Source organism: Heptranchias perlo, chromosome 29, assembly GCF_035084215.1.
Source record: "Heptranchias perlo isolate sHepPer1 chromosome 29, sHepPer1.hap1, whole genome shotgun sequence".
NCBI lineage: Eukaryota > Metazoa > Chordata > Chondrichthyes > Hexanchiformes > Hexanchidae > Heptranchias > Heptranchias perlo.
Genome location: NC_090353.1, coordinates 36,948,245 through 36,972,222, shown reverse-complemented (window position 1 = coordinate 36,972,222; position 23,978 = coordinate 36,948,245). Strand labels below are relative to the sequence as shown.

Genomic DNA, 23,978 nt, shown 5'->3' with positions numbered 1-23,978 from the left:
CTACAACCCTCCGAGATCTCTGCGCTCCTCTAACTCTGGCCTCTTGCGCATCCCCGATTTCCTTCACCTCACCATTGGCGGCCGTGCCTTCAGCTGCCTGGGCCCCGCATTCTGGAATTCCCTCCCTAAACCTCTCCGCCTCTCTCTCCTCCTTTAAGATGCTCCTTAAAACCTACCTCTTTGACCAAGCTTTTGGTCACCTGTCCTAATATCTCCTTATGTGGCTCGGTGTCAAATTTTGTCTGATTACACTCCTTTGAAGCACCTTGGGACGTTTTACTACGTTAAAGGCGCTATATAAATGCAAGTTGTTGTTGTTGGACCCAGAATACTGAGCATAAAAAGTACAACACTAACATTCTCGGTAACCAGACATTTGGGTCCAACATTATTCCCTCGTTTTGGAATTCTGTGCTGCCCCTCCCTGTTCTCTCTTGGTACCCCTGTCAAACACTCACACAGCTGTACATACAGATGGGCCCAGGTTCTAAGAGTAACATAAGGCACCAGGATATTACTGGGTAAAGCTGCACAAAAGAAACATTTCAAAGTGAGAGGTCCCATCCCTGAGCCCAAAGCAAATATTATCCCTGAGCCTAATTCCTGGAACAGCATCTGGAGCCTGGGGTGGCCTCATCCCAATACAATAAAATGTGTTTTTAGTAAAGGAAGGTCTGTAGTGATAAAAATTGCTCCAATGATATTATTTACCAGACACAAACAGCACATATTAACCCTTTACTGTGTGTGTGTGGGGGAGGGGCATTGGGTTATGATTTTGCCAAATTCAGAATAAACAGAGATTACAATGATTGGTTTATCTTGTTCATCATTTGTGGTGTTAACTATCCTGAATTTATTCAGCAAGGTAGGGGTTAATGGGTGTAACAGAGATGCACCCATCCGTTGCCCTGTCCCAACAAACATTAACTAATTCATTGCCTCATCCCGATAAAGATTAACCTGATCACTACTCCAGCCCAATGGAGATTAAGCTATTCACTGGCCACTTCCAATTGCTAATCGAACATGCCCAGAACCCAGAGATCAAAAGACATTTTTACATTCTCTGCTGTTTATTAACCTTTATTACAGACCCTGAGCTGCTTATTTCAACAATCAGCTTCATTTTCTGTATTTCTAATTGCTTTGGATCGGATGTGCTGAGCACATTTGTGAACACGCCCATCTCCACTCCCTGACACTGACCCCCAGCCTGTCTACCCCCCGCTCCATACTCACCCTCACAGTTACCCTGCCCCTACACCAGAGTTACTTCAGCCCCAGTTGGTCTCCAGGTCTGAAAGTGTTTGCGACACAAACACCTGGGGCTCCACACAACGGAGCTGCCCCTTGTGGGTTAGGGTCTGATTGTGAAACACTCTGTCCCGGTTCAGAATAATTCCTGCTCTCACCAGCTCCTACTCCTCTCAGTATAGTTAATAATAAGGAGGACTGCGACAAAATACAGGAAGACATTAATAAACTTGCAAAATGGGCATGTAATTGGCAAATGAATTTCAATATAGGTAAGTGTGAGGTGGTGCATTTTGGTAGGAAGAATAAGGAGGCCACACACTGCTTGGATAATCAGAGTCTAAATGGGGGAGAGGAGCAGAGGGATCTGGGGGTACAGATACACAAATCACTGAAAGTAGCGACGCAGGTTAATAAGGCCATAAAAAAGGCAAACCAAGAACTGGGGTTCATTTCTAGAGGGATAGAATAGAAAAGCAGAGAAATCATGTTAAACCTGTTTCGAACCTTGGTTAGACCACACTTGGAGTATTGTGTTCAGTTCAGGTCTCCATATTATAAAAAGGATATAGAGGCACTGGAGAAGGTGCAAAAAAGGATAACAACAGAACTGGGAGGTTATAACTATCAGGAAAGATTGAACAGGCTGGGGCTTTTTTCTCTAGAAAAGAGAAGGCTGAGGGGTGACCTGATAGAGGTCTTTAAGATTATGAAAGGGTTCGATAGGGTAGACGTAGAGAAGATGTTTCACTTGTGGGGGAGGTCAAAACCAAGGGTCTTAAATAGAAGATAGTCACTAATAAATCCAATAGGGAATTCAGGAGAAACTTCTTTACCCAGAGAGTGGTGAGAATGTGGAACTCGCTCCCACAAGGAGTAGTTGAGGTGAATAGTGTAGATACATTTAAGGGGAAGCTCGATAAACACATGAGGGAGAAAGGAATAGAAGGATATGGTGATCGGGTGAGATGTAGTAGGGAACGAGAAGGCTCATGTGGAGCATAAACACCGGCATCGACCTGTTGGGCCGAATGGCCTGTTTTTGTGAAGTAAATTCTATGTAATTCTTGCTGCCACTCATATCTAGTGACCCCTACCTCAGTGGAATCTTCACATCTGGTGAGCAGCCACCCAACCTCAAACAGACCATCGTTCGCAGCAAATTACCCAGCTTTCAGGAGAACAGCGTCCACGACACCACACAACCCTGCCACGGCAACCTCTGCAAGACATGCCAGATCATCGACACAGATACCACCATCACACGAGAGGACACCGCCCACCAGGTACATGGTTCATACTCCTGTGACTCGGCCAACATTGTCTACCTCATATGTTGCAGGAAAGGATGCCCCAGAGCATGGTACATTGGCGAGACCATGCAGACGCTGCGACAACGGATGAACGGACACCGCGCAACAATCGCCAGACAGGAGGGTTCCCTCCCAGTCGGGGAACACTTCAGCAGTCAAGGACATTCAGCCACCGATCTTCAGGTAAGCGTACTCCAAGGCGGCCTTCGAGTCACATGACAACGCAAAATCGTCGAGCAGAATTTGATAGCCAAGTTCCGCACCCATGAGGACGGCCTCAACTGGGATCTTGGGTTCATGTCACGCCACACGTAACCCCATCAGCGAATAAAAGTTATCTATTTTTAATTCAACGGGTCATTTTCTGTCTTTCTCTTCCTTTCGGATGTTTCTCCCTCTCTCTCTCTCTGTTTTGTGTTCTGGCCGTTTGTATATTCGGTGGTCTTGTCGGTAACACCTCTCTGTCTGAACACTTTGATTGCCTTGACAACGGGCAGTTGGAATGATTGTCTGTAAATGCGAAACGTTCAAGGATTTCCACATTCACCTGACGAAGGAGGAAGCCTCCGAAAGCTTGTGATTTTCAAATAAAATTGTTGGACTATAACTTGGTGTTGTAAGATTGTTTACATTTGAGCAGAACAAGGGCAGAGCAGGTGAGTGCCAGAGGTTAGAGATTTCAGCCAGAGATGCCCAGACCTCCAGGCTGATTCCCTCCACCTCAATCTCTCTGTCACAGCCTGTCCCTAACCCGACTTGATGTTGTAATCCATACTGCTATTATCTGAGGATTGGATTGGTGCTTTGATTCCAGCTGCCATCCAATCACATCTCGGCTTGTTGTAATTCTGCCCTCCCCCAGTCTCAGGACCTGCCAATCACTGCCGCTCATGGATCGATGATGATCAGGGATTGGACTGTGTCTAAAACAGTGTCTTTGGCATTTACTTTCTTCTGAGTTGTCGTCTAGTGCAGTGCAGAGGTCAAGGAGAAAAGGTAAAGGGCAAAGGTCATTTAGCCCATAACCACCCTGAGTTGTTACTGGTATTAGGAATATAGGAACAGGAGGAGGCCATTCAGCCCCTCGAGTCTTCACCGCCATTCAATCAGATCATGGCTGATCTGTATCTTAACTCCATTTACCCGCCTTGGTTCCATATCCCCCGATACCCTTACCCAACAAAAATCTATCGATCTCAGTCTTGAACGCTTCAATTTACCCTCAGCATCCACAGCCTTTTGGGGGAAGAGAGTTTCACATTTCCACTACCCTGAATGGCCTAGCTCTAATTTTAAGATTTCTGCCCCCCCTCCCCCAGAGAGGGACAAACCTGCACCCCCCCCCTCGCCTGCCCGCCCCGGACAGGCTCAGACCCACTTTCTGTGAGTGATGTTTCTGACTAATAGGCGGCTCCCACGTTAATGTGTGAGGGAGCCGGTCCTTTAGGACACAGGAGAATCCCAGCTTGTTAATCCAGTGACCACAGTGTCTTTACTCGATCAATTGTAAAGCCAGTTGTGTGCTGACTCCCAGCTGGGGATCGATTCTCAGGCTATTTATTGGAGCTTTGTGACATTTAAGAAACATAAATAATGTGTGTGTGAGTCTGACGTAAACACATGACCTTCGGAATATAGTCAGGGCCCAAGACCTGAACACCACCCAAATCCGGGGAAACCAATCTCTCGGGTCAGGGGCTGAAGAAATGGGACTCTCTCTCGGGGGCTAGGAAGGGACTTCCTGGAGTTCCCTGTGAAGTACTTTTGAAACGCAGAGGAGATTTACTAGAATGGTCCCAGGGATGAGGGACTTGAGTTACGTGGAGAGACTGGAGAAGCTGGGGTTGTTCTCCTTAGAGCAGAGAAGGTTGAGGGGAGATTTGATAGAGGTGTTCAAAATCATGAACAGTTTTGATAGAGTAAATAAGGAGAAGGTAATTGGCAAAAGAGTCAGAGAGGCGACATAACATTTTTTACGCAGCGAGTTGTTATGATCTGGAATGTGCTGCTTGAAAGGGCGGTGGAAGCAGATTCAAAAGTAACTTTTAAAAGGGAATTAGATAAATACTTGAAGGGAAAAAATTTACAGGGCTACGGGGAAAGAGCAGAGGAGTGGGACTAATTGGATAGCTCTTTCAAAGAGCCAGCACAGGCACGATGGGCTGAATGGCCTCCTCCTGTGCTACACCTGCTATGATAATATAAAGTGTAGTCACTGTTGTAATCTCAACTCCGAATCAGAAGGTTGTAGGTTCAAGTCCCACTCCAGAGGCTTGAGCCCATAATCCAGGCTGACACTCCCAGTGGACTAGTGAGGGAGTGCTGCACTGTCGGAGGTGCCGTCTTTCAGATGAGGCATTAAACCGAGGCCCCATCTGCCCTCTCAGGTAGACGTAAAAGATCCCATGGCTCTATTCGAAGAAGAGCAGGGGGGTCCTCCCCGGTGTCCTGGGCCAATATTTATACCTCAACCAAAATCACTAAAACAGTGGTCATTATCACATTGCTGTTTGTGGGATCTTGCTGTGTGCAAATTGGCTGCCTCATTTCCCAACATTACAACAGCGACTACACTTCAAAACGTACTTAATTGGCTGTAAAGCACTTTGGAACATCCTAAGGTCATGAAAGGTGCTGTATAAATGCAAGTTCGTTCTTATATGTTAAAGGTTCGGAGAAGGGGGAGAGGCGGTACGGTGAGAGGGTCGGTCCACGATCGCTCACGAGTGAGGGTCCTGGGTTGAGGATAAAGTCCGGCACTGCCGCTGGATGTGAGGAGAGAGTATCTGCGAGGCCAATAACTGCCCACAGTGTCAGTGTACTCAGCGAGCTAAGGTGTGGAGTCTGACAAAGTGCCAGTGACCACCGAAGGAGATAGGAAGCAATGAGATAAGGGATCGCGACTGACAATAAATTGAAGCTATTGCAACAATGCTCAGAGGCAGTGAGTGAAGCAAAGCAGATGTTGGCATCCATTAAAAGGTCAATATTGAGCTTAAATAGTGAGGTAACGCTGCCACTTTATAAATCATTGGTGTGACCGCACTTCGAGTAATGTGTACAGTTCTGGTCACCACAGTACAAAAAGGATATTGCAGTTATTGAAAGGTTAGAGAAGAGAACAACCTGAGGGGATGGAGGGATTGGATTAGGAGGAGCGATTATACATATTGGGCATGTTCTCATTGGAAAAGAGAAGGTTGAGAGGTGATCTGATTGCTGTTTTTAGGATTTTAAAGGGAGTAGATAATGTCGACCGTGTCCAGCTGTTTCACCTTGTCCAGAGCAGTAGAACCCGAGGACACGGCCTGTGCTTGAAGGAAGTTAAATTCAAAACTGATCTGCAGAAACAATATTCCAGTGATCGAGTGGTCAATCTATGGAGCAGGCTCCCTGGGGAGACGATGGAAGCAAAGAGTATTGATTCATTCAAATGCAAATCAAATAGGTTCCACTCAGAAAATATTTGGGGATCCCGTATATGATTAATTTGATACATGACATGTGGTGAGTGTAACAAGTTAGGAAGGAACAGGTGACTTCGGGCCTCTGGTTCCCAAAGCTCTCCACATCTGGGGGTTTTCCTCGCCTCATGTCTGGGTCTGTTGGAGACTCATTGATGGAGATTGATTGCTCTGATTAGTCAACAACTCCATTATCGTTGTATCATGTGACTGCCAGGATTGTAGAAAGTGAGCTAGATGGATCTTGGCCTTTTTTCATCCAGCAATTCCTGTCTAGATCAATAGCTAATGGATACAGAAAGGCTAATGGATACAGAAATCCCTCAGATTTTCCCAGTGATTGTTTTGGAATCAAGATCTTTCCTGCTGTAACAACAGTGACTACACTTCAAAGGTACTTCATTGGCTGTGAAGCACTTTAGAACATCCTGAGGTCGTGAAAGGTGCTATAGAAATGTCTTTCTTTCTTTCTATAGTGTCTATCCCCTCCCCCTGCAATCTACAAGCTTTGCAAACCAAAGCTTCTCGATTTGCCCCATCTTATTTACTCTTTTCAGCGTTAAGTGGTGAGCTGAGCTAGAGATTTGGCCCTTTACCTGAGTTCCTCTGTACGTATAAAATACAGATTGTACAAACTTCTATAGCCTTGAAATGTTTCTTGACTTTAATCATCAGTCTGTGGTACAATGGCAGCTTGACTCAATAGTAGCACTTTTCCCTCTGAATCAGAAGGTCGTGAGATTAAGCCTCACCCCAGGACATGAGTTCATAATCTGAGTGGACACTTTAGTGCAGTACTGAGGGAGTGCTACCTTGTCAGAGGTGCCATCTTTCAGTTGAGTTATTAAACTGAGGTCCCATCTGCCTATAATGGACGTAAAAGATTCCCAATGCTCTATCCGAAGAGCTGGGAGTGCTCCCAGTGTCCTGGGACCAATAATAGGGAGTTCTCCTTGAAGCCAATAGCAGGGAGATTCCTGGTGTCCTGGGGCCAATAGCGGGGAGTTTCCTGATGTCCTGGGACCAATAGCGGGGAGTTTCCCGGTGTCCTGGGACCAATAGCGGGGAGTTTCCTGGTGTCCTGGGACCAATAGCAAGGAGATCTCCTGGTGTCTTGGCCAACATTCCTCCCTCAATCACCAGAAACAGATTACTTGGGCTTTCATCCCAGTTGCTGTTTGTGGGACCTCACGGTGCCACATTCCCCAAGATTATTATTACACTGACTGCACTTCAAAAGCAATTCATCAGCTGCAAAAGGCCCTCTATAAATGCAAATTCTCTCCTTACGTTACAGAAGTGAAAAAACACTGAGCCCCTGGATATTACAGTGCGATGTTCTCACTGCAAAGTGTTGAGTTCTGCCTCGAAGAACTTGCCTCCATTAAGATCTGTGGCATTGAGTGGGAACCAGCTCCTCAATTTGAGCAGTAGCTGCAGTACCAGCCGCCTCCTGCAGGCAGTGCTACTGAGCATTAATCAATACTGTCCCAACAGCGCCACCTGCTGGGGGATCAGTGGTATTACAGCTCCGGTATACAGCAGCGCCACCACTAGACACTTAGTGGTACTGCAGCCCCAACTCCATTTTCTTGGTTCTTGCCGTTTTTGAACTTAGTGAGGGATTGGTTGCTTTCCCTGTGCCAATGCCTGACGCCTACTGCAAGTTGGCAAAGTGCACACACTCCAGTCTAAGTTTGTAAAGCGTAGGCAAAATACAAAGGCAGGAGCTGTCTGGTACCTGGCCCACATCAGCCTAAAGTCAGCAGGATATTTGACTGCATGGGGCATCTCAGCCGCACCTGCTCATGTCTCATCTGACATCTACACTGCCACTTTCCAACAGGGGCCAGTGAATAATGATCAGGAGTCTTGCTGGCATTTCTAATCCCTAGCCAAGGGGCACTGAGGCCAATTCTAGTGCCCCATGTGTTACCCCCACTGGAATCAGTGAACTCATCACTGGCTGGGATTCAAACCCAGTTTTTGTATGGATGCTGGTTCAAAGGGATCAGCTATTCATTAAATAAATGACCACTGGTTAACTCATCCTGACCCCCCACACAAAACATAATCCTAAACATCTCAGTGGCTCGCACTCTCACCTCTAAGTCAGAGTGTTGTGGGTTCAGTCGCTTGCTCACGTAATCTATGTTGATACTTCAGCGCTGTACTGAGGGAATGTTGCTCTATTGGAGGTGACGTCTTTCCAATGAGATGTGAAACCAAGGCCCTGTCTCCCTTCTTAGGTGGAGCGTACGGTCACTATTTTGAAGATTAGGGGAGTTCTCCCCGGTGTCCTGGCCAATATTTAACCCTCAACCAAAAAAGATTATCTGGTCATTACCACATTGCTGTTTGTGGGATCTTGCTGTGCACAAATTGGCTGCCGTGTTTCCTACATTACAACAGTGACTGCGGCTCATTGGCTGCGAAGTATTTTGGGACGTCCTGCGGTCGTGCTGAAGAAATGCAAGTCTTTGAGGGTTTAGCCCATTATACAACAGCACCACTGTCTGGCACACTGCAGTTACTGCTCAGCTCTTCCGATGATTTTTATAAGTGAGAATAACCAGAAATTAATCCGCCAGCGACACGGGAACTGAATAATCTACCAGTACTGAAATGAGTAATCTGCATCTCGGGAACTGTTAAACTTATCCGGGCCGGTGTCCTGATTATTTAAAGCGTGCCAGCCTCCCACCTCCCACAAACTTGAGCTCATCCAAAGCTCTGCTGCCCGTATCCTCCAACAAAGTGCCTTTAACATAGTAAAACGTCCCAAGGTGCTTCACAGGAGCGTAAACAAACAAAGCTCGCAGCAAGTCCCGTTCACCCATCACTCCCTGCGCTCACTGACCTACATTGGCTCCCGGTCCTGCAATGTCTCAATTCTAAAATTCTCATCCTTATTTTCAAATCCCTCCATGGCCTCGCCCCCTTCCCTATCTCTGTAACTTCCTCCGGCCCTACAACTCTCCACAAACTATTTGTGGCTCAGTGTCAAATTTTGTCTGATAATCGCTCCTGTGAAGCGCCTTGGGACGTTTCACCATGTTAAAGGCGCTATATAAATGGAGGAGGTTGTACCTGAGGTTTCTCACAGTCCTGGGCTAATATCTCCCAGAACAAGCCCCACCTTTAATGCACGGAGTCATTAGGATGACTGTCCACGTAGTTAAAAAAACAAACACCCGGACTCTCTCCTTTTCACTTTATCGTACAAATAATCTCGAGACGAGAAGCACCGAAGCAGAAATCTTGAGCCACAGTCTCCAACGAAACGACTTCTGCACCAGTGGTGCATTCTGCGACTAAACACCTCCGATACCTGCACCATCCGATCACTGAACCCAACACACGGACGGCCAGCGTGTTCGGCGCAGCATCTGAAACTTTTTCATTACAACTTGTAAACTCAATCTATTTTTTTAAATTAAACACCCTGTTTTAAAGTCCGTGGAGTCGTTCCCTCGACTCAGTCACGTTGTAGAGCAGAATCCCACGGCTCGAGAGGAAGGCAGCAGTCTGAGGATTGTTACTCAGCATTTGGCTTGTATTCTTGTCTTGGTTTCTTGCTGTGTGAAGCCGCCTCGTTCCGGCTCTGCCTCAAACCCTTAAAAAGACAAGTGAGGAAATTACATTAATTCCAGAAAAACTCTGTTTAAAAAAACAAAACCTTTCCTCCTCTTTTGAAGGCACTGCTGGGGACTGAGGTCCACAGACATCAGTTCTCCCCCAAATGGTCATTCTGCACCAGTGAGTGTTGGCAGGCTATTCAACCAAGGGGGGCTGCTGAGCTGGATTGTGTCATCATCTGACGTACAGTCACACTCGCATACACACTCACGCGCACACTTACACGTGGACGCATACTCACACACACACTCACACACGGATGCATATTCACTCGCGCACACAGACTCATGCGTACACTCACACACACGCACGCTCACACTCATGCGTACACTCACACACGTGCACGCTCACACAGATATGCACGCTCGCACCTCACTGATTTTCTCCTCCCTAACCCAGGGGCACTTTATTGCTGCTCCCAAAACTACCCGAGCTGAGATTAACCAGCTCAGCACCGATCGGAAATGGAACTGAAAGGGAGCTTTTCCCAATCACGTCATTGGGGGAATTCTTCAATTCCTCTCCTATGCCTTCAACATTCTCAAATCTTCAGCAAATATTCACCAGACTCCTGTTTCTATTGGCCACATATGGGAATAAAAGAGACCAAAATTCTTACATCTCAACAACTGACAAGAGCAAGAGAGCTGCACAGACTCAGTGCCATCTGTCTGAATGGGGACCCAGCTCTCCCCACTCACTCAGCAACCGGCCCCCTGTGGAAGGGGAATCAGTGGCCGGCCCCCTGTGAATGGGGAATCAGTGACCGGCCCCCTGTGAATGGGGAGTCAGTGACTGGCCCCCTGTGAATGGGGAGTCAGTGACCGGCCCCCTGTGGAAGGGGAATCAGTGACCGGCCCCCTGTGGAAGGGGAATCAGTGACCGGCCCCCTGTGAATGGGGAATCAGTGACCAGCCCAACTGTGGAAGGGGAATCAGTGACCGGACCCCTGTGAATGGGGTATCAGTGACCGGGCCCCTGTGAATGGAGAATCAGTGACCAGCCCCCTGTGAATGGGGAATCAGTGACCGGCCCCCTGTGAATGGGGAATCAATGACCGGCCCCCTGTGAATGGGGAATCAATGACCGGCCCCCTGTGAATGGGGAATCAGTGACTGGCCCCCTGTGAATGGGGCATCAGTGACTGGCCCCCTGTGAATGGGGAGTCAGTGACCGGCCCCTTGTGAATGGGGAGTCAGTGACCGGCCCCCTGTGAATGGGGAATCAATGACCGGCCCCCTGTGAATGGGGAATCAGTGACTGGCCCCCTGTGAATGGGGCATCAGTGACTGGCCCCCTGTGAATGGGGAGTCAGTGACCGGCCCCTTGTGAATGGGGAGTCAGTGACCGTCCCCCTGTGAAAGGAGAATCAGTGACCGGCCCCCTGTGAATGGGGAATCAGTGACCGGCCCCCTGTGAATGGGGAATCAGTGACCGGCCCCCTGTGAATGGGGAATCAGTGACCGGCCCCCTGTGAATGGGGAATCAGTGACCGGCCCCCTGTGAATGGGGCATCAGTGACTGGCCCCCTGTGAATGGGGAATCAGTGACCGGCCCCCTGTGAATGGGGAATCAGTGACCCGCCCCCTGTGGAAGGGGAAGCAGTGACCGGCCCCCTGTGGAAGGGGAAGCAGTGACCGGCCCCCTGTGAATGGGGAATCAGTGACTGGCCCCCTGTGGAAGGGGAAGCAGTGACCGGCCCCCTGTGAATGGGGAATCAGTGACCGGCCCCCTGTGAATGGGGAGCCCCTCCTGTGATTGGTGCTACGATGGCTGGATGATGGATCAATCAATCGATTGGGTGCCGTCATTCCCTCAGACCGATGCGGAGGGCGAATCATGTTCGAGATTGTCCTGCACCTGATTCCCCCATAAAGGGACATCAAGGCCTTCAAATACCAAATAAAACTCACGTACCACATAACACCCTGTGTGATACCCGCTGATATACCATGAAATTAGCATATTCATCAGCACCGCATCATCACTGAACTCAGGACCAAAAGGAGGAGGAGCCTGTGGAAGGGACAGAACGAGTTAATTGGTCAGAGCTCTACTGTTCTTAATTGGGTTTAAATACTGCAGTCATGGACATCATAGCACATTTGTTTATTTGTATTGCAAGCAAGTAATTCCTGATGGGTCAATGAGGTTAATTCATTCCGGCAATTTCTATCACGTTTTACACAAGAGGCCGTGTTATATGCAGACAAAGTCAACCACTGCCTGTACAGACCGCACGTGTCCCTCTACACTGTCCCATCAAACACTCCCAGGGCAGGTACAGCACGGGTTAGATACACAGTAAAGCTCCCTCTACACTGTCCCATCAAACACTCCCAGGGCAGGTACAGGGTTAAATACAGAGTAAAGCTCCCTCTACACTGACCCATCAAACACTCCCAGGGCAGGTACAGCACGGGTTAGATACAGAGTAAAGCTCCCTCTACACTGTCCCATCAAACACTCCCAGGGCAGGTACAGGGTTAAATACAGAGTAAAGCTCCCTCTACACTGTCCCATCAAACACTCCCAGGGCAGGTACAGAGTTAGATACAGAGTAAAGTATCTGACTGTGGAGGGTCCTCAGCCAACATTAGCCTGCCCTTATGTGACATCCACGGACTCTCAGGGTGATCAGGAGCGGGAACCCTGGGGCACTGAGGCTAATTATAACGTCCCTGGAGAGCCACGGTGAGCTATTGGAACCCGGGACCTTCTGATCAGCCCCAATCTCGGGTTTAGTTATTTCCAACTTGTCACGTGCCATCGTGCACTGACCCCAAACTGGATTTTCTTACCTTCTCTTCTAGACTCTCGCTCTCACTCGACACCTGGTCCTCGGGCAGAAGTTCTGAAAGTTTCTGCTCCTCCTCGTTCCCGTAACTCAGGTAGAGGACAACGCACGTCCCTCTGCTGACGTTTATTGACCGTATAACAGCCGGGTAGATGACCCCATCTCCTGACCACACTGCGGAGCACCGAGACCCCACTCGCCACAACTCCCACTGTGGGGCAGAAAGACAAACAATCCTCGCCGTTAGTGGGACCCGAGATAAACCCTTAACCCCACCCCTCCTCCCCACCCCTTCAATGGAGGATCCAATCTAGAATTAAAACCATTCCTTTCACCAGTTAACTGTGTAATTACAGCTGGGTCGACTCTCTCCGGTCAGACTCTGTGCGCTCTTGTTATTCTATTCCAATGCTCTCCTGACCGGCCTCCCATCTTCCACTCTCCGTAAACTTGAGCTCATCCAAAACTCTGCTGCCCCGTATCCTAACTCGCACCAAGTCCCGTTCACCCATCACCCCCTGAGCTCGCTGACATTGGCTCCGGGTCTGGCAACGCCTCAATTTTAAAATTCTCATCCTTGTTTTCATATCCCTCCATGGCCTCGCCCCCTCCCTATCTCTGTAACCTCCTCCAGCCCTACAACCCTCCGAGATCTCTGCGCTCCTCCAATTCTGGCCTCTTGCCTGATTTTCATCGCTCCACCATTGGCGGCCGTGCCTTCAGCCGCCTGGGCCCTGAACTCTGGAATTCCCTCCCTAAACCTCTTGGCCTCTCTCTCCTCCTTTAAGACGCTCCTTAAAACCTACCTCTTTGACCAAGCTTTTGGTCACCTGTCCTAATATCTCCTTATGTGGCTCGGTGTCAAATTTTGTTTGATAATCGCTCCTGTTAAGCGCCTTGGGACGTTTTATTATGTTAAAGGTGTTGTATAAATGGGAGTTGTTGTTATTCTGGGGCAAATGCATTGACAACCAGCTGACACAAGCCACACACCCAGGTCTGTAGGTCACACAAAACAATGTGCATTTATATAGTGCCTTTTATCACCTCAGGACTTTGCAGCCAATTCATTACTTTTTGAAATGTTGTAATCAAGAAACTGTGGCAGACAATTTGCGGCACAGCAAGATCCCACAAAGATCAATGTGATGATGACCAGATAATCTGTTTAAATGGTGTTGGTTGAGGGATAAATATTGGGCCCAGGACACCGGGGAGAACCCCCCCTGCTCTTCTTCAAATAGTGGTTGTGGGATCTTTTATTCCCACCTGAGAGGGCAGACAGGGGTTCAGTTTAATGTCTCATCCGAAAGACTGGGAGTGTCAGCCTGGAGCGGGACTCGAACCCACGACCTTCTGACTCAGAGCGAAAGTGCTACCCACTGAGCCACAGCTGACACCTAGAAGTCTGTGTGAAGATGTGAGCTATAAACCTGACTGTACAGTCACTGCCCTGTTTAATGCAACTTCTCCTCTCAATGTCAGATCACTATACACCACAGCCCACCTATTACATCAACAATTCCCATTTATAAAGTGCCTTTAACGTAGTAAAACGTCCCACGGTGCTTCACAGGAGCGATTATCAAACAAAATTTGGCACCAAGTCACATAAATTAGGACAGGTGACCAAAAGCTTAATCAAAGAGGTAGGTTTTAAGGGCATCTTAAAGGAGGAGAGAGAGGCGGAGAGGTTTAGGGAGGGAATTCCAGAGCTTTGGGCCTCGGCAGCTGAAGGCACGGCCGCCAATGGTGGAGCGATGGGAATCTCCAAAGCGGTAGCGCCTCTGTCACCTTTTCCTCTACTCGGATATTTCCAAGCCGCCTGCGTTTAGTTGAGTGTCGCTCGCTGTACCTGCGATTTTTCGCTTGCTTGCTTTTCGGGCACCATCCCCTCAGGCTTCGGCCTACAAACTGCAGATTCTGTCTCTCCTTCCCTTTCACCACCATTTTCCAACTCGTTCTGAAAAATCCGTAAAATAGAGTACAGTGAAACTGGTCTAAGAGAGACCCACGGGACCCACTCCCGCCTAAACTGTGGAGACAGCGACTGGCGGCATCATTACCCCAGTGAGCCTTTCTGTGGAGCTCCGACCCTCCTACACCAATGGGTCAGTCCCACTCCCACACTATCTCCGAGACCTTTCCAAATGATAATGGTTCATTGGCCCCCCACCCCCCCACCGCAAGTTATCTCTCCTGAAGGTGGCAACTCCCCAATGTTCAGCCGGGGCAGTGTGTGTCAGCAAGATGCTTTGGGCAGCTGAAGGCACAGCCACCAATGGTGGAGCGATGCTCAAGCCAAGCCTGATCCTGTCCTTACCAAGTGTACACACACAAACACACACACACACATACATATATACATAGACACAAACACACATACACACACACACACATACATATATACATAGACACAAACACACATATACACACACACACACATATATATACATAGACACAAACACACATATACACACACACATACATATATACATAGACACAAACACACATACACACACACACACACATATATACATAGACACAAACACACATATACACACACACATACATATATACATAGACACAAACACACATATACACACACACATACATATATACATAGACACAAACACACATACACACACACACACACATATATACATAGACACAAACACACATACACACACACATACATATACATATATACATAGACACAAACACACACACATACATATATACATAGACACAAACACACATATACACATATATATATACAAACACACATACACACACACACATACATATATACATAGACACAAACATACAGGTACATAGCCACACATACACACACATATATACATAGCCACACATACACACACATATATACATAAACACACACATACACACACATATATACATAAACACACACATATATACATAAACACACACATACACACACATATATACATAAACACACACATACACACACATATATACATAAACACACACATACACACACATATATACATAAACACACACATACACACATATATACAGACACGCACACATTTATAAAAACACATATACACACACTCACTTCAGCAGGGTGACTGGGTAATGATCAGAATGGGAACCCTGTCTAACTCTCCCCCCCTCTCCTTTCCCCAGTGGTTGCTGAAATTAACGCCCATTCTGCTCATTCAGCAGAGACTGGAATCAGGATCTTCCTGACCCGTTTGCCTCAGTTCCGGGACTTACTTCCAAACTGTTCCTCGGTTCGATGGCAGTTGCTTGCTGTGGGCCTGTGTCACCAGGGAGCTCTGACAGCGCCTTGAATGAATTCACTGCTCTGTCGTAAGCCTTAAGTAAGGCCGCATCGTCCAAGGCATCCGACTCTGTGCTCTGAAAGTTGAAATGCACCCAAATACATTCAGCTGGTTTTCCAACAGATGTGCTGTATATTCACACATCACAGATAGTGCGACCATAACTGGACACACTCACGAGCAGTTACACATAGATATTCCAGCCCTTGGCAAGTATCCCATCATTTTACACAACCATCGTGCAAATCAGTCTGCACGAGTTTACAGGTACATTTTTCCCCTTGCAAAGAAATGAAGGACTTGCATTTCTATAGCACTGTTACGAATTTGGTTCTGCTACACACACATCCTCCTGTAGGTGATTTGAGTGCCTCACTCTTAGGGGCGTTGCCTTACTCTGCCCTATATCTAACGGCACTGTAGCGGGACCCGAGACCGTAACAGTGAAACTCCCCTGTGATCCGGATCAGATATCCGTGTCTCACACGTGTTTATTTCTTCAATGTCTCAAAAGGTGGGTCGAGTTAACATTAGATAAGAGGAAGTTCGGTTTTGATCGTAAGCTGCTTTATTCCACAGTAAGGTGAAACGTAGAGTCACTCAGTTCAATCGGTACACTTATAAATACAAAATAAAGAAGATGCCACACTACCCCCAACTCCTGTGGGTCATCCTACTTAACAGAATAATCTCTGCGCCCTCTCCTCTAGCCCAGGGCAGAACCGCGTTCTCTCTGTACCCTCCTGTCTTTTCAACTTTCCCCCATCACTCTGTTGCTTGGCAGACCTTTTTGGTGTCTCGTGTTCTGATTTTAAAAGCCTCTCCCACAGGCCAACAGAGATCAACGAGTTTTCCAAAGTTGTACCTTTCCGAATACCCGGACAAGCTAATGGATCGTCTGCCGTTCGGTCTCTGGAGCAAACAACTTCCTGCTCAACACATTTTACCCGCCTTTCGTCTGACTTTGGATTCACAAAACGCCATGGGGCTGTTCTGAAAAACTGATCGCTTTAAAGCAAGTTTAACTCAAAATAGGAACATAGGAACAGGAGTAGGCCATTCAGCCCCTCGTGCCTGCTCCGCCATTTGATAAGATCATGGCTGATCTGTGATCTAACTCCATATACCTGCCTTTGGCCCATATCCCTTAATACCTTTGGTTGCCAAAAAGCTATCTATCTCACATATAAATTTAGCAATTGAGCTAGTATCAATTGCCGTTTGCGGAAGAGAGTTCCAAACTTCTACCACCCTTTGTGTGTAGAAATGTTTTCTAATCTCACTCCTGAAAGGTCTGGCTCTAATTTTTAGACTGTGCCCCCTACTCCTAAAATCCCCAACCAACGGAAATAGTTTCTCTCTATCCACCCTATCTGTTCCCCTTAATATCTTATAAACTTCGATCAGATCACCCCTTAACCTTCTAAACTCTAGAGAATACAACCCCAATTTGTGTAATCTCTCCTCGTAATTTAACCCTTGAAGTCCGGGTATCATTCTAGTAAACCCACGCTGCACTCCCTCCAAGGCCAATATGTCCTTCCGAAGGTGCGGTGCCCAGAACTGCTCACAGTACACCAGGTGCGGTCTAACCAGGGTTTTGTATAGCTGCAGCATAACTTCTGCCCCCTTGTACTCCAGTCCTCTAGATATAAAGGCCAGCATTCCATTAGCCTTATTGATTATTTTCTGCACCTGTTCATGACACTTCAATGATCGATGTACCTGAACCCCTAAGTCCCTTTGGACATCCACTGTTTTTAAAATACATTTTAAAATCTTATTTTTTTCTGTGGAAAAATGGCCAAAGAATTCTGACTTATCACAAGCACCTTATCCTATCTCTCAGAAACTTCTCTGTGTGTCACACCCAATAAGTCACAGTCCAGCGACTGCATTATCTGGGAAAATGCATCTGTCATTGTTCTCAAAGCACAGCCCCAATGATAACATAGAATTTACAGCAGAGACAGGCCATTCGGCCCAACTGGTCCATGCTGGTGTTTATGCTCCACACGAGCCTCCTCCCTCCCTTCTTCATCTCACCCTATCAGCATATCCTTCTATTCCTTTCTCCCTCATGTGTTTATCCAGCTTCCCCTTAAATGTATCTACACTATTCACCTCAACTACTCCTTGTGGGAGCGAGTTCCACATTCTCACCACTCTCTGGGTAAAAAAGTTTCTCCTGAATTCCCGATTGGATTTATTAGTGACTATCTTATATTTATGGCCCCTAGTTCTGGTCTCCCCCACAAGTGGACACATCTTCTCTACGTCAACCCTATCAAACCCCGTCATAATTTAAAAGACCTCTGTCAGGTCACCCCTCAGCCTTCTCTTTTCTGGACTAATCAGATGAATTTCCAGTTAATCAGTTTCTCCAAAAGCGCTACAGGATCATTGACACCCACTTGAACCACAGCAAGAGACAGATGGGCCTCAGTTTAACATCTCACCTAAAGGACATTGCTTCCCACAGTACTCCACTGGAGCGTCAGCCTAGATTAAGCACTCGTGCCCTGGAGTGAGGCTTGAACCTACAACTTTCTGAGAGTGCTACCAACAGAGCCAAGCTGACAGTTTCATTGTGTTGGCACTGTACCAAGCTTTAGTTTTTTTTTCAACTTCTGATTTCAGCACTGATGTTCCTACTTACAATCTTAATTGCATAGAATTCTCTTTACTCCACCTTCCAAAACTATAGTTTGTCCAGAATACTTTGGTGAAGCTCTGCAGTTCTGCCACATCCAGATGCGAATGGTGGTGGACAATTAGGCAACTACCGGGAGGAGGAGGCCCCGTCAACATCCCCGTCCTCAGCGATGGTGGAGCCCAGCACGAGAGTGCAAAAGACAAGGGCGAAACGTTTGCAACCACCTTCAGCCGGAAGTGCCGAGTGGATGATCCCTCTCGGCCTCCCCCCGATATCCCCACCATCACAGATACCAGTCTTCAGCCAATTCGATTCACTCCACGTGACATCAAGAAAACAGCCGAGTGCACTGGAACTCCCGACCGGACAGCATTGTGGAGGCACCTTCACAGCGAGGACTGCAGCGGTTCAAGATAAAGGCCCGCCACAGAATTCTCAAGGCAACTGGAGATGGGCAATAAATGCCGGCCTTGCCAGCGACGCCCACATCATAGAATGATACAGTGCAGGCCATTCGGCCCATCGTTCCTGTGTCAGAGAGCACATCCCAAGAATGATTATAATTAACCTATCTGTACTCATTCTGTGAACCCCATTTTATTCCCCTCCTCCTCTCGGTAGTTGCTTAATTGTCCACTGCCATTCGTGACTGCATGTGTCAGGACTGCAGAGTTTTGGTCAGGTCCGTTGGTTAAGGGATCGCTTAGCTCTGTCTAAAGCATGCTGCTCCCGAGGGCACTGACTCTTACTGAGGTACGGGTTCCACAGGCGCCAGATGCCCTTGATATCTCGCCCAAATGGCCATTCTTCGTGTGTCAGCCCAGACACTGAGTGTTGGCAGGTTAACCATGGGGGGCATCACAGCCAAGCCCAATCCTGCCCATACCTGCTGCTCAGGACACACGTCATGCTCCCAGTTCCTGGAGACTCGATGTTTGGGAGCAGGATTGGGGAAGGGGGGAGATTACTCTCACTTTATGTGTCAGTTTGGCTCGGTGGGTAGCACTCTCACCTCTAAGTCAGAAAGTCGTGCGTTCGAGCCCCACTCCAGAGACTTAAACCCATAATCTAGGATGTCACTCCCAGTGCAAGAATGAGGGAGCGCTGCGCTGTCGGAGGGGCGATACTGAGGGAGTGCTGCACTGTTGGAGGGTCAGTACTGAGGGAGTGCTGCACTGTCGGAGGGGCAGTACTGAGGGAGTGCTGCACTGTCGGAGGGGCAGTACTGAGGGAGTGCTGCACTGTCGGAGGGGCAGTACTGAGGGAGCGCTGCACTGTCGGAGGGGCAGTACTGAGGGAGCGCTCCAGAGAATACAACCCCAATTTGTGTAATCTCTCCTCGTAATTTAACCCTTGAAGTCCGGGTATCATTCTAGTAAACCTACGCTGCACTCCCTCCAAGGCCAATATGTCCTTCCGAAGGTGCGGTGCCCAGAACTGCTCACAGTACTCCAGCTGCGGTCTAACCAGGGTTTTGCATAGCTGCAGCATAACTTCTGCCCCCTTGTACTCCAGTCCTCTAGACAGTCAGAGGGTCAGTACTGTGGGAGTGCTGCACTGTCGGAGAGGCAGTAATGAGGGAGCGCTGCACTGTCGGAGGGGCAGTAATGAGGGAGCGCTGCACTGTCGGAGGGTCAGTACTGAGGAAGCGCTGCACTGTCGGAGGGTCAGTACTGAGGGAGCGCTGCACTGTCGGAGGGGCAGTAATGAGGGAGCGCTGCACTGTCGGAGGGTCAGTACTGAGGGAGCGCTGCACTGTCGGAGGGTCAGTACTGAGGGAGCGCTGCACTGTCGGAGGGGCAGTAATGAGGGAGCGCTGCACTGTCGGAGGGGCAGTAATGAGGGAGCGCTGCACTGTCGGAGGGTCAGTACTGAGGGAGCGCTGCACTGTCGGAGGGTCAGTACTGAGGGAGCGCTGCACTGTCGGAGGGGCAGTAATGAGGGAGCGCTGCACTGTCGGAGGGTCAGTACTGAGGGAGCGCTGCACTGTCGGAGGGTCAGTACTGAGGGAGCGCTGCACTGTCGGAGGGGCAGTAATGATGGAGCGCCGCACTGTCGGAGGGTCAGTACTGAGGGAGCGCCGCACTGTCGGAGGGTCAGTACTGAGGGAGCGCTGCACTGTCGAGGGTCAGTACTGAGGGAGCGCCGCACTGTCGGAGGGTCAGTACTGAGGGAGCGCCGCACTGTCGGAGGGTCAGTACTGAGGGAGCGCCGCACTGTCGGAGGGTCAGTACTGAGGGAGCGCCGCACTGTCGGAGGGTCAGTACTGAGGGAGCGCTGCACTGTCGAGGGTCAGTACTGAGGGAGCGCCGCACTGTCGGAGGGTCAGTACTGAGGGAGCGCCGCACTGTCGGAGGGTCAGTACTGAGGGAGCGCTGCACTGTCGGAGGGTCAGTACTGAGGGAGCGCAGCACTGTCGGAGGGTCAGTACTGAGGGAGTGCCGCACTGTCGGAGGGTCAGTACTGAGGGAGCGCTGCACTGTCGGACGGTCAGTACTGAGGGAGCGCAGCACTGTCGGAGGGTCAGTACTGAGGGAGCGCTGCACTGTCGGAGGGTCAGTACTGAGGGAGAGCCGCACTGTCGGAGGGTCAGTACTGAGGGAGTGCTGCACTGTCGGAGGGTCAGTACTGAGGGAGTGCTGCACTGTCGGAGGGTCAGTACTGAGGGAGAGCCGCACTGTCGGAGGGTCAGTACTGAGGGAGAGCCGCACTGTCGGAGGGTCAGTACTGAGGGAGAGCCGCACTGTCGGAGGGTCAGTACTGAGGGAGAGCCGCACTGTCGGAGGGTCAGTACTGAGGGAGAGCCGCACTGTCGGAGGGTCAGTACTGAGGGAGAGCCGCACTGTCGGAGGGTCAGTACTGAGGGAGAGCCGCACTGTCGGAGGGTCAGTACTGAGGGAGAGCCGCACTGTCGGAGGGTCAGTACTGAGGGAGCGCCGCACTGTCGGAGGGTCAGTACTGAGGGAGTGCCGCACTGTCGGAGGGTCAGTACTGAGGGAGCGCCGCACTGTCGGAGGGTCAGTACTGAGGGAGAGCCGCACTGTCGGAGGGTCAGTACTGAGGGAGCGCCGCACTGTCGGAGGGTCAGTACTGAGGGAGAGCCGCACTGTCGGAGGGTCAGTACTGAGGGAGCGCTGCACTGTCGGAGGGTCAGTACTGAGGGAGAGCCGCACTGTCGGAGGGTCAGTACTGAGGGAGTGCTGCACTGTCGGAGGGTCAGTACTGAGGGAGTGCTGCACTGTCGGAGGGTCAGTACTGAGGGAGAGCCGCACTGTCGGAGGGTCAGTACTGAGGGAGAGCCGCACTGTCGGAGGGTCAGTACTGAGGGAGAGCCGCACTGTCGGAGGGTCAGTACTGAGGGAGAGCCGCACTGTCGGAGGGTCAGTACTGAGGGAGCGCCGCACTGTCGGAGGGTCAGTACTGAGGGAGTGCCGCACTGTCGGAGGGTCAGTACTGAGGGAGCGCCGCACTGTCGGAGGGTCAGTACTGAGGGAGAGCCGCACTGTCGGAGGGTCAGTACTGAGGGAGCGCCGCACTGTCGGAGGGTCAGTACTGAGGGAGAGCCGCACTGTCGGAGGGTCAGTACTGAGGGAGCGCTGCACTGTCGGAGGGTCAGTACTGAGGGAGAGCCGCACTGTCGGAGGGTCAGTACTGAGGGAGTGCTGCACTGTCGGAGGGTCAGTACTGAGGGAGTGCTGCACTGTCGGAGGGTCAGTACTGAGGGAGAGCCGCACTGTCGGAGGGTCAGTACTGAGGGAGAGCCGCACTGTCGGAGGGTCAGTACTGAGGGAGAGCCGCACTGTCGGAGGGTCAGTACTGAGGGAGAGCCGCACTGTCGGAGGGTCAGTACTGAGGGAGAGCCGCACTGTCGGAGGGTCAGTACTGAGGGAGCGCCGCACTGTCGGAGGGTCAGTACTGAGGGAGAGCCGCACTGTCGGAGGTGCCGTCTTTCAGATGAGATGTTAAACCGAGGCCCCGTCTGCTCCTCTCAGGTGGATGTAAAAGATCCCACTGCACTATTGGAAGAGCAGGGGAGTTCCCCCGCCCCCCCCCCAATAGTTATCCCTCGACCAACATCGTTAATAAAACAGACTAACTGGTCGCCTATCTGATTGCTGTTTGTGGGATCTTGCTTTGTTTCCCCACAGCTCTGACTGCACTTTAACAGGATTGGCTGTGAAGCGCTCTGGGACGTCCTGAGGATGTGAAAGGTGCTATATAAATGCAAGCTCCTCCTTCCTGCATTTCCCTGGGGATTGCAGTCAGTCACTCACTGCTGCCCTCTGTACCTGCTGGAAAACTATCTGCCCACAGCACGCTGCCATCGCCCGCCTGCACTGGGGCCGCCGGCTCAGGCTGGGCTGGGCCTTTCCCGGGCCGGGCCGGGGAGGAGTCACGTGCCCCGCCGCCCCCGCGCTGCCTGCTGGGACATGTAGTTCCGGATGCCGGGCCCGCCGAGCGCAACCTCCACGTCGCGAACTACAACTCCCAGAATGCCACGCGGCGCCGACAGCCACCGCGGGCCAAGATGAGCCGCCATGGAGCGAAGATCAGAGTCAAGGAGTCCTCCTCGCAATTGAATGGAGTACATTATAACGCCGCCCACTTTATTGCAGTTCTCATGTTAACATTTATTTTTCTGCCTTGCAATTTTAGTTCTGAATAAAAAAAATTTTTCCAATTAACAATCACCTTTTTGGGGAAAAAATATATTGCTTGAGTGGCTGTTTCCTGGAAGTTAACCCTGGCTGGGTTTGGTTGCATTTGTAATTTCTTGCCAGTTCTCAACCCCCTCTCCCCCTAAGGTGTTAATTTTTGCTGAGGTAGGTTTCACCAGCACTAACCCTTCAGCTGCCTAGGCCCTAAGCTCTGGAATTCCCTCCCTAAACCTCTCCGCCTCTCCTCCTTTAAGACGCTCTTCAGAAACCTACCTCTTTGACCAAGCTTTTGGTCACCTGTCCTAATAACTCCTTATGTGGCTGAGTGTCAATCTTCGTCTGATTATGCTCCTGTGAAACGCCTTGGGACATTTTACTACACCAAAGGCGCAAAATAAATGCAAGTTGTTAAGACTTGGCTCAGTGGGTAGTACTCTTGGTTCTGAATCAGAATTTCGTGGGCGGGGCACAGCCATTAGGGGTTTGGAGGTTCATGACTTCCCCAGTCACTTTGAAGTCGACCAATTTTTGTGAGGAGGAGAGTGGGAGGGAACATGAAAGAGAGAAGAAAGGAGAAAAAGAAGAGCCCCCAAAGGCATGTAAGAAAAAAACATTGATAGGAGAGTCCCTGTAATGGCTGCAAAAGGCTGAACAGTGACGAGTGGTTGCGGCTTTGGCTCCTGGGCCACACTGGCAGCCCCTTGATCTCCACCAGTGCTCTGCAACTGGGCCCCAGTGGGGGCCTCTGGCAGCCCTTGGATCCCTCGCCTAAATGTTTTCCTCTAGGGCCCAAGTCGGCCAAATCTGAGCCTAAAAACCTCTCTCCCCCCATTCTTCAATCTTAGCTCTGGCCCAGTTGCAGGTT

The 23,978-nt window shown here is 49.7% G+C and overlaps 1 protein-coding gene across 2 annotated transcripts; it reads right to left on the bottom strand.

Annotated features, from left to right (window-relative positions):
* Positions 1-9,233: 9,233 nt before the first annotated feature.
* LOC137299649 (survival motor neuron protein 1-like) lies at positions 9,234-22,855 on the bottom strand. 2 transcript variants are annotated; one of them, XM_067968566.1, is made up of 6 exons: positions 22,745-22,855; positions 15,732-15,875; positions 14,326-14,433; positions 12,475-12,681; positions 11,591-11,689; positions 9,234-9,650 (listed from the first exon to the last, which is right to left on the bottom strand). In XM_067968566.1, exons 1-6 carry the CDS (start codon positions 22,778-22,780, stop codon positions 9,573-9,575), a joined length of 672 nt encoding a protein of 223 aa, XP_067824667.1. In that variant the 5' UTR covers positions 22,781-22,855; the 3' UTR covers positions 9,234-9,572. The 2 variants fall into 2 exon arrangements, with proteins under 2 accessions (XP_067824667.1, XP_067824668.1); XM_067968567.1 differs by lacking the exon at positions 14,326-14,433.
* Positions 22,856-23,978: the final 1,123 nt, after the last annotated feature.